General features: G+C 32.2%; 1 protein-coding gene across 2 annotated transcripts; it reads left to right on the top strand.

Annotated features, from left to right (window-relative positions):
• Positions 3995-9299, top strand: LOC109357221. Of its 2 annotated transcripts, XM_019601016.1 has the most exons (9): positions 3995-4174; positions 4284-4377; positions 5116-5241; positions 5365-5523; positions 6232-6350; positions 6493-6684; positions 7223-7313; positions 9066-9144; positions 9195-9299. In XM_019601016.1, coding segments are annotated over exons 1-9 (999 nt in total). In that variant the 5' UTR covers positions 3995-4037; the 3' UTR covers positions 9197-9299. The 2 variants fall into 2 exon arrangements, with proteins under 2 accessions (XP_019456561.1, XP_019456560.1); XM_019601015.1 differs by having other exon boundaries at positions 9066-9299.

The raw sequence follows: 11893 nt of genomic DNA, 5'->3' as shown, positions 1-11893 counted from the left end.
ATATATATACACACGACATGGAAAACATATTAAGAATAACTTCTTTATTATTAACGAGGATAAAATATTACACTCTAAATTCAAAATACATGTACCAAGTCTTGACAATTTGTTTACAACATTCATTAAGGGTTTGAACTTGCAGACTTATTGAAATAAACAAAGTTAATTATATGAGATGAAGTTCTAATGACATATAAGTTTTGCTTCGAGACACTTGATAAAAGTCTTGGAGATATAATGATTACGATAACAAATGACTCAATTTTATTCAGAGTAAATGTTGAAATTTTTTGAGGTGATTTCAAACCAATTTTGCCAATAGTTCCAAGAGGCTGTGTTCAGATGTTGTACATGTAACAATCAATACATCTTATCATTGACATTAATGTATAATTTTAACTCTTTCAAAAAACATGCGTCTAGAAAATCATGACAATACAATATAAATCATCAAAATGTATCCTACAACTTATTTTACAATATCTTCTAAACTTTTTCTTTGTTACAATTCTTTATTTTGTTTAAGATAATAAATTCAACACTACCAAATTCGTCAACAACTCTACACTGACAATCAAATACATCAATATCATCTTTTATAAGATAACCCTCAATAACATTTTTATTAACAAATTATGTTTTCATTTTTTAAATAAATTCATGCAAAATACATTATCACTTGTGCACGAATGCACTAGTATCCTAGTTATTACTTTAAAACAACATGCCTCTAATTTTCTTATATTAAAATAGTTCTCAAAATACTCAATACAAAGGCAAGCACCAATGCATATCATTATCACACCTTTTGTTAAGGGTCTAAATCACACTCAAATCATATTAGCTCCTCATCTCATATGTAATTGTAACTCCAATTCTCACATTCTTCTTGCTTCATTTTAATGTGTAATTTAGAATCGATGCATATGATTATCTTTATGCCCCCATTTATCTGCTAGTTGTAACCCGATGATGCAAGGTTCATAATGAGACTAGTTTTTGGAAGTAGCAAAGATGAATGTAATATAAGGGGGTGTTTTATTGTCAATCCTTTTCTACTTTCCAGTAGGATTCATGCCACACTTACTTTAGGATTGGAAGATCCATCTACAAATATGGTCTGCTCATTTACTGGTTCATTTGGGATTTTTTTCAATTCAGCAATAAGTTCGATTAGTACTTGAGTTTTAGGGCTTGTTTGAGAGTTGGATTTTGGAGGGGAAGGAAGACAAAGGGAAGGCTTGAGAGTCATTTCACGGGTGTATTTCATGGCTCCCAAGCCCTCCCTTTCCCTTCTTTCCCCTCCAAAATTCAACTCCCAAACAAACCCTTAATGGTTAGACGAGGTTAGTACCTTATCTCGAGTTGTGACAACTCGATGGACTAGGTGATCACTGGTCTTTCTAGCTTGGGCTTGTGGAGAACTTGTTTGATCGGTTAATTGTTTTTTGACAACTATGGAGTGGTATTGGAAGTATTTTGCCAACCGTCTTAATTTTAGTAAGAGAGCATATGTCATTTTCTCCTATTTTTAGTACCTCGAATTAGGTTCTTGCATGACTTTGATGGTGAAGTACATTGGTTTTTGACCATCTTCAGTTTCCTATATTAATGTGAAAGTGACAACTTCTTATGCCAATGGAAGGTATGCATACAATATTTCTATGGCCTAAGGTACACTTACATTGGGGGATAGGATATAGGTCTTTTGAACATACTTTACTTAGGTCGGTGTAATCCACCTACATCTTCCACTTACTTCGTGTCTTCTTTAGGAGGAGGGTACATATCTATTGTCTCACAGTTTATGTCACTTCATGTACCATGAGCTTGTGATTGATCAAAAAATATATATTTAAGTCAAAATTTAATTATGAAATATTTTTCTGACCAATCACAAACTCATAGATACAAACTGTGAGATAGCAGATATGCTCCCATTCACGAGTACCATGTTGGAGAGAGAGAGGTAGTAAGCTACCTCCCTTATGAATATTGTATTTATAAGTTCCTTGAACCTATCCTCCACGACCTCCTTCCTTTCTGCAACCATCTTCCTCTTTCTATTGGCTATTGGTTCACATGATGACTAATGAATGTTGGATATATACCTAACATATCAATCACCACCCATTCAAAAAGATCTCTATTTGCTTGAAAGTGATTAGTTCTTGTAGGTGTTCATGAAGTGTATTTCCAATATATACAACTTGATCCATTTTGGACTCAGCCTCAATGACATCCTTTCTCCTTCATGCAATGGATGAATATCTCATTCTTTTGCTCACACATCTAATTCTATCATGTGGAGTCCTTTTGATCTCTTTTTTTATATCTTGGACTTTGTTTATGAGTGAGATTTTGAAAGGGAAGGGAAGATATGACTTTAGAAAGTCTTCCCCTTGTTTGGGAGTTGGATGAAGGAGATGAGAAACCCGCCAAAACCCTCCATATGTCTATTTGTTAAGCCCTAAATTTGGGGTTTTTTTGGAGATACATGTCAAAATAACTAAATAGTTTTAGTAATATTATATAATTATACATTATTGTTCATTTCTCATTGTTAATTATATTTTTAAAGGAAAAATAAAAAAATATTCTTACATTATCATTAGTTTACCCTCGTCTTCTAAATTTTATACTCCCAAACAATGGGGAGAATATCCTTCCTTTTCTCTTCCATTACTTCTCATTTCTAACCCTTTGATTTATTTCCTTCTCTTTCCCTCGTAGCTCTTAAACAAAGTATTGGTGATTAGCATTGATGGTCTAGGGAGATGATGCCACATTTATTATGTTAACTTTTCCTAGCAAATTTGTTGATCCCGAATTTTATGTTGTAGTGGTGAGTAATGTGGAGTGTTGATGAACCAACCTTAACATTGATTGGTCAATAGGACAACCAGCGAAATCAATATGATTTATTTTATTAGACCTATTGGCTATGAGTGCTAATAACGAAAGATTTATCTAAATTATTTGACTCATCCTTTTGTATGTATAATATGAGAATTCCTTAACTCTGGGAAACAAAGGGAAAATAACTAATTATAAGATAAGATTCTCAAATCATATAAACAAGTCCAATCAAACATAATAAATACAAAATCCTTTAATTAATCTCAAGAAGGTAAGTTCTAATTAACAGGCTGAGGCCGATTAGTGTTCATGGATTTATCCATTTCCTGGATTTGGGGTGGATCTTCAGACAGTCTTTTTGCTTTATGGACCTCCAGGCTGCAGCAAAACTCCTACTTTTTTGAATGTCAGATTTTATTAAGGTCGTGTTTATTACCGGTTTTTATATTGAGAAAAGATATATGCATGATAGCGTAAATGTTTTTTATTATATTATTCATTTTTCAATTATCATTAATTCTTAAATAAAAATAATATAAATAAATAATAAATAATACATGATATTATATTATTTTATATTTCAGGGAATGTCATTTGAGATTAGATTTTTTTCTCGACAAATGATATAACAGGAAACTGAAAATGTGAAGGAATAATTTAGATTCACAGATAGGAAGCTAGTGGTTAATTTGAGTATTTCTTAAAAATGAAGTAGGAAATTGGTCCAAATCTAATTAAAAAGTGTTAAATAATTAGGAAAAAAATCATAAAAATAGAAAAAAGTTGTTTTTATTATTTGATAAAATATGATTAGTTGGAACCTAATACATAAATATTTTTAAGATTATGTGATCCTTGACTCCTTGTACTCTCAACATTATGGAATGGAGATTTTCTATCTCTGTTTACGTCCCCAATTATATCTAACACCAATTATAATATGCCATTCAGTTGAATAAAAAAGTTTTAAAAACAAAATCACATTAATTGGATAATTTAATTGGACAGAGAAAACAAAAAAAATAGAATTTTATAAGACATCTATTCCAACACTACGATGTTATGGGTTACCATGCTAGACGTGGCACCTTTAAGATCTTACATTATGAATGATGCATTAATTGAACACATAAATTTCCTACTAACAACTAAGTGCCATTTGCTTCAACACAACCATGACCACACTACAGTGCAATTCTCTCCTTTTCAACAGACCTTGTCACCTCAAAAGACCCTTATTGAATCCTAATTTCCTATCATCAACTCGTTTTATCTCAGCTTCCAGTCCATTGAAAAATATCCAAACTTTCAGGTCAGTTTGTGTTGTGTTGTATAGTATTGTATGTTCATCCTTTTTTACTCTTCAAAGTCAATGTTTATTGTTAAAGTTTAGAACTTGGAGGTGTTACAATGATTGGTAGGTGGGGGAAAACTGTTTCTGCTATTGTGTCAGAAGAAAATGCAGTTGGGTCAAGTTTCTCTGCAACTGATGTATTCAAATTGACATATTTAGAGGTGGGTTTATATGGTTCTTACCCTTAACTTTCTCTGAAGTTTGATTAATTTCTAATTTGAGTAAACCCTCAATTCAATCCTCCAAACATTAGGGTATTGTGGATATGTTGTTGGAAGTTTTTGTTGGCGTTTGTAAACTGGATTTTAGATGAATTTGATTTTGAAATATCGATTTATGTTAACAGTAAGTTTGAATACAATTGATTTTGGAAAAGGTAGCATCTTTGGACTGTTTTTATCATTCAAATCATTTTTAGATCAATAAGTATATAAATGGTATAAACATTGTATTATTTTGGTAAAAAGTTGTGAGAGATGTGAAAGCTTAAAATGTAAGAAGCTGTTGAATGAATGCAATCGAAAAAACTCTAGCCAAAAGCAACCAATTCTTGCTTCTACTCAAACCCCAGTTTGAAAGGGAAACAATGTTTATCATTTTTTAACAAACATAATGTAACTGTTAAGTGCTCAAAATCACTAAGTTCACAAACCCTCCATGTGCAAAACCAAATACCACTCAAGTCTTTGAAAGAATTAAAATGTCACCATGTTAGACCTTCTCATGAATTAATTGTTGACAAAAAAACTTACATTTTAAGGGCGTTTTAAATATCTAAATAATTTAATAGGTGAGAAAAAACGTCGAAGTATCTACTTGATGACACCATAATCTCGAGGAATGAATTGGGTGTAAACTCTTTCCACTTTCCTTTAACATGGGTGAAGTGTTGGTTTTAGGGAAATAGTTGGCTGTGGAATGTGGGTGGGGCAAACATATTGGTTGATCCAATCTTGGTTGGTAACTTGGATTTTGGAATTCCCTGGCTCTATGATGCTGCTAAGAAAGTGTTAAAGAAGTTCCAGGTATCTTCCGATGGATGCTAACTACTTTTTGATTTATGATTACCTCTTTGTTATTTACCCGTGCTGTTAAGTGTGGGAATTAATGAGCTTGGTCTCACTGGTATATATGCTATTGTAGTGCAGCTCAGTGACCTTCCGGAAATCGATTGCGTACTCATTACCCAAAGCCTCGATGATCACTGTCATTTGAAGACCTTAAAGCCCTTCTCTGAAAAGTTTCCAAGTGTTAGAGTAATAGCAACTCCTAATGCCAAATCGTTGCTGGATCCTATTTTCAGAAATGTAAGTGCACATTCTTTTTAGTTCCTGTCACTATTTTTCTTGGGCTAGTTGAAACCTTGCTATATATGTTTGAATTTAAATCTGTGCCTTACTTTCTCTTGGTATATCTAATCCATATCATTAGTTTGGACATAAAACCTGGTTTGAGGATTTTGAATGATACAATGATCTAATGAACTTATTGAACTATTACCCTAAACCTGAGCCTTTACTGCTGTGTTTTTAACTGAAAAGCTTTCAAAGCCCATAATAACTATTTTGGTTCTTCAGCATTGTTCTTGAAGGGAAAATAGTGCCACAATGCTGTTAAACTCATGTTGAACCCTTTGTTTACAGCATTTTTTTTCTTTCATGAATGTGCACATGTACCCTAATCTACACTTAAGTATTTTCTTTACGAGACAAAGATAATAGTGTTTTGGTGCATTCAATTCTCTGATTTTGTCCTTGGAGTATAAGTTTCTCCAAACAAGATGCTTGAATTGTATTGAGTGCCGGTGCCGGTGATTTTTTAACATTGCACAGGTACAACTGTTCCTGTCCTCTTTTACTCCTCTGGTTATGTGGTTCGTTCCTTCTTTTCTCAAATGCTTTGGCACTATGTCGTATCCTCATTTAGGATGTTAATTGAAACTAGAAGCAGTGAATGTTCTGTTGAGAAATCATTGGCTTGTCACTTAATCTTTACCCAGTTTCAATTATTTTCAGGTTACTTATTTAGAACCTGGACAAAGCTCTGATATTGAAACAAATAATGGTTCCAAGATTACGGTTAAGGCTACAGCAGGACCAGTTCTTGGACCTCCTTGGCAACGCCCTGAGAATGGGTAAGTACTGTTTTCGAGCACATTTTTCTCTCACATATCTATGTATTAGGTTTTATATCCACCTTATTTGTTGGTTTATTATCCTTCCATGTTTTCATTCAAATGGTCTTCAACATAATTTATTGCACTTCATCTGTTGCAGGTATATTGTTAGATCCCCACAAGGCCAGTTGTCTCTTTATTATGAACCTCACTGTGTATATAATCAAAGTTTCATTGAGAAGGAAAAGGCAGATATTGTAATCACTCCAGTCATAAAGCAACTTTTGCCTAGTTTTACCTTGGTTTCAGGACAAGAAGATGCAGTGAGACTTGCGAAGCTGCTGCAAGCTAAGTAAGCTTAAAGTATTAAAAGGAAGAATCGCAAGAGAAAAAAGTTTAAAATTTCAATAGGTCATTATAAACGATCCAAATTTTGATTCATGCCTTAGCAAAATGGGAAACTTGTAACTTCGGATACTGGAACAACTAAATGAGTGCAGTTTCTATGAAATAGTTACATTCAAACTAGGTTAATGAGGATGGATATGATTTTAGAGGGTAAAAAGGAAGTTCTTTGTAAAAAGTCTTTCCAGTTTAGGAACAATTAACTTTTCAAGTGATTGATTACATCAGTTAATGGCTACCAAGTAAACCATCTTTCAATATCATAAACCAGTTAAATGGTTAATTGTTCCTAAACTGAAAATCTTTTCTGAGAATTTCATTTTGGTGATTTTTCTCACTTTTATTGGTTTCTTCAGAAGAATACATTTGAACTTCAGTTTATTTTGGTGTTCAGACGATTTTTTTTATTTATTTCTTGTTACAAGTGTAAATTGTACTTCATAATTCTCTAGATATATCATATATGCTCTTTTCTTGTTGAATAGGTTTGTTGTGCCAATGAGAAATGGAGACCTAGATGGTAAAGGGATTCTTGCAAGCATAATTCAGTCTGAAGGAACAATAGAATCATTTAAGGTTAGATTTCTCAGTTATTGAAAAGTTGCTTAGTGCATCACGTCACTTCTGTTATGACCATAAAAGAATGTATCATTTTTTCACACTAATAGTAACCTACATAATGGAGCCCAGAAATAGGCTAGGTTGAATGTGTTATGGTAGAGAAAACTGCTTGAACAATGTTCTGGTTGTGAGAACATAATGAATGTGTGCTACTATGCCACTTATTGGTGCTGCCAGCATCCTGTGTTGGCAAGGCCCAGATTTGGTCGGAGTCAGATCAAATCGTGGTGTTCGCTGCTGCTAGGCTTTAAGAAAAAAAAAGTTGTTTCTTGATTAATAGCTTTAGCTTTTAGTCTAGTAGTAAGTGTTTGATCCTACGCATAGTTACATAATTATCTCGTTTACCTTACGTACTGCGTACCAAATTCATCGTACCACGTACTGGGTTTCTCAGAAAGAAGGTCTCATAAAATGAATGTAAAAAGTGACGAGTCATGCATCCAAGTGAACAACGTACCCAAACCTATACTCCGTACCAGGTATCGTGATCCTACACCAGTTTCTTCAATGATTCCAACATGAACATTCCAGAAATAGAAGTACTTCTCCTCACATGGTTGTCTAGCTTTTATTGAATCTTTTACTAGCTTGATCATCTATACCTTATTCCTCCCAGCAAGCTCACTTCTCCATGAAACAAGATGTGTTTTCGTGGGCAATTTTTTAGTGGTTCCCTACTTCCATAACACTTGCCAGGAGAAGCCTCAGGCAGCAAATCGTTGCACACTTAGCTGCAACTTGCTTTCTAGCTCGAGTCCTTGTAAGAACACTCTTAAGGAACTGAGGCCACAAATTAGAGCACATTTTTCTGTCCTCTTTCTAAATTTTATGTCCAACCTTCTCTCAACTGATTAGCTTTACCTTGTTCCCTCTATCGTCATTCCGGATTTTCCTAATGCCTCTTCTACCTTTTATGTTGCTTAATTTTTTTTATGTTGCTTCATTATTAGTCTCCTACTGACTATTTGGCTTCAATAATCCAAATTCTAAAACTAGTCACCCTTCAACATTGCATATGGCAAAGTGACTTTATCATAAATCCACTATTTTAAGGACATAATTTTTCTTGAATTAGACATATCTTGCTGGCTGGCTGTGGCCTACATCATATCTTCTTGAGAATGTTACCACGCTTCCTCAGTCAATGAGTTTTGTGGAATTATTTACCCTGTTCAGTTTTAATCCCAAATATTGGGAGTAAAGTACTAACACGAGCATAAGATAAGCGTGACAGAGATGAAAATATTGTGTTAGATGAATGAACATAAAAGAAGATATAAGATTATGAATGAACACATTAAAGGGAAAGTAGGAGTGACACCTATCAAGGAAAAGGTGTGAGAATTATGCCTATGATGGTTTGGTTCGGACATCTGGGAAGAAGGCTAATAAAAAAAACTTCAGATATAGCAGTTATGAGTTAACTAGATGGAAGATGGCTTGACAATCGAAGTAGGAGGAAGACAGAGAAAAGCTCTAGGTGAAACCATTGTAAATGATTTTGACTGAAATGACCTATCGGATAATGACATCGTTTGATCTACATAACCAGTTTGCATAGCGGAAAAAAGGCTTTAGTGGTAGATGTTGTAAGATGGAAGTAGCATTGAACTTTTTCTCTAGTAATTGTTTTTAAGTTATAAGTCATGCACTCTATCATTTTGTTGCATGTATAATGATTCTATCTTGAAATGGTTATGAATGCAGGAGCTCTTATCAAAAGAGTTGCCAGATGCAAAGGTTGTAGATCCTACACCTGGAATACCAGTAGAAATTTCAGCAAATTAAAGCTCTAGTTCTTCTTGCTCCCTCCCCCATCAACTTCCTTTTTGAGCCAAATGGAACCATATAGATGAATATACTTTCATGATCAATAGTGTAACAAAGACAATTTTTTATATATATTTATAATGAAATATTAAATATACTACTTTTTAATAACCCAAAAAAGAATACAAATAAATATCTATTAGTTATGCATGATGCTCTTCTATCTTGAAAGGAAAAAAAGTTGTTCCATTCTTGGCAAGCTTGGACTCAAAAAAATGTCAAGTTTTGTTCATCTTATAATGTCCATTTAGAGTTTTAGACTAAGAAATTGGGTTGAACTTGGTGAAACATATCAAAGCCAAAAAATTCAGGTGAGAATCCTGGTGCAGTTAAGTTATGCAACCAAATTTAAGGTGTTTGAATTTTGCACCACAATTATTTTGTTTTTTCACCATCCAATTATTTCTTAGTTTTTCTTTCCAAAGTATAATTCACTCCTCAAACACCTGTGTAACAAACTATTCTGGAAATTGGAATTGATCAGGGTTTTGTATTTTAAGAATTCCGGGAATTGGAATACTAGAATAGTGACTTTTAATCTTTGGAAAATTGGGATTCTGGAAAATTGGATATTGATTTTAACCCTTTTGAAATTTGTAATTTTGGAATGTGTGTTTATATTTTTCAGAATTCTGCAAAGTGATTTTTATACTTCTGAAAATTGGAATTCCGGAATAGTGATATAATACAGCTCCAAAACTATGATCGTGGAATTGTTTAAGAAAATTGCTTCATCCATAAATATTAATTTTACCTTTATTTTTTAGTTTCATTAGGAAAGGGGTGGTATAAAATATTATATAGATCGATTTAGCTCAGACTAAATAAAAAAATCAATACATGTGAATAATGTATGATATATAGATTTTGTAGAAAAAATTTAGATTGAAAATATATAGATATTAAATTCTAAATCTTAGAATTTGTTGTTGAGTTTCTTTTACCTTTCATCACCAACAATCTGACTTGGGTTTTTGCAACAAAAAAAAAAAATTCGAGATATCCAATGTGTTTGCTTTGGTTTAATGTAGTTTCAATTTAAATAACAAAAAAAGAAGTTTCAATTAGATGTAATTGTAGTCTCCAAATTCATGTGAAGGATTTAGGTTGAGCAAATATGTGTCGCATTAGTTAAAGAAGAATAACAAAAAACAAAGAGATTTACATATGAAAGTAAGAGAAATAATTCAAAGGAAAGCCACTCACGTAGTTAGATTCATGTTAAATCAATGGACAAAAGATTGGATTTAGGGTAAACTGATTTATAATTTCCTATAATGTTTAGAGTAAATTACACTGATATCCTCTGAGTTTTAGTAAAATTACACAAGCCATAAAACCTACGCAAACTCCCCTAATTATATGTATATATACATTACAGTGACTACCCCTGTAAGATAGATAAATATAATTTCTTTCTTAAATAAAAAATGGTGACGAGTGTAATTAAGTCAAACAAAATATGATATATTGTGAAAACAAGTCCAAATAGTATAAGAGTCGATGTTTATTCTTTATTTTGGTTAGTTAAAATATAATATGAGAGTAATTTAAACACATCCTTAGACTTATTGATGTAGTTTGTAATGAATAAAAAATAATGAGTATACATCAAATTTATACTATTTGGACTTCTCTCCACAATATAACATATTTTGTTTGACTTAATTACACTCGTCACTATTTTTGTTTAAGAAATTACACTCATATATCTTTTACATGGATAATCAGTATAATATATATTAAATATGGGTGGTTTGTGTTGGTTTTAAAAAGGTTTAAATGATTTGTATAATTTCATTAAAACTCAGGGTGTAATTCACTAATGTTTAAGAGGGACAAACAAACTTTATTATATACATGATTGTCGCTATTTTAACAATTGAAATACGAGTTAGTTCAAGTAAAAGATGCCCAATTCATATAAGTATGTGAGATGTTCCATCCCAATTTCGAGAGGATCTCATTTAAGTGCTTGACTCTTTTGAGATTAATCTCTTGAAAAATAAAGTAAAAACGACACCAATGCATTTTGCTCTAATTTGAAATGAACTTATATTCAGTAAAACAAAATCCCATGTTCAACTTTTGTGAACTGGAATAGTCAAAATCCATTATGATATCTAAATATAGAGGTACAAAAAGAAAAAGAAAACGTCTGGATTTGCTAATGAGCATAAGACCGAATCTTGGCTTTGAAATTTACCAAAGAAATCTGATAATTTCTTTTGGCAAGATTTTGATGTTACTTCACGGCTCACGCCTTCTCTATTCCCAAATATTCATATTCTCATGTTCCAAATCAATTAAATTTCATCAAATAATTTAAAGGTTACTTTCTATTTTTATGATTTTTCTTTTAATTTTATAATTTTAAATCTGAGTGGAATGTAATTGGGACACAAAAAAGAATAAGTGATCTCCATTACTTTATTGCTTTGTCTGCGTCAACCATGACAATGAAACATGAACTCCTTGAGTTTCTTCTATTAATGAACACCAATGACAAGTTTGGCTTTGCTTATGTTGATTTATGTAATATATATATATGCGGATGGTTTAAAAATTTATACACTATTAATGTATAATTTCCCTTCATTTGAACAATTTTTTTTAAAAAGTTAATAATAATAGAATATAAATTATGAATAACATAATGACAGTGTAAACAAGTCTTATATTATTAGTATATATCTTTTTCTCTT

This window comes from Lupinus angustifolius, chromosome LG09 (genome assembly GCF_001865875.1).
Source record: "Lupinus angustifolius cultivar Tanjil chromosome LG09, LupAngTanjil_v1.0, whole genome shotgun sequence".
NCBI lineage: Eukaryota > Viridiplantae > Streptophyta > Magnoliopsida > Fabales > Fabaceae > Lupinus > Lupinus angustifolius.
This window is presented reverse-complemented; position numbering and strand designations above follow the sequence as displayed.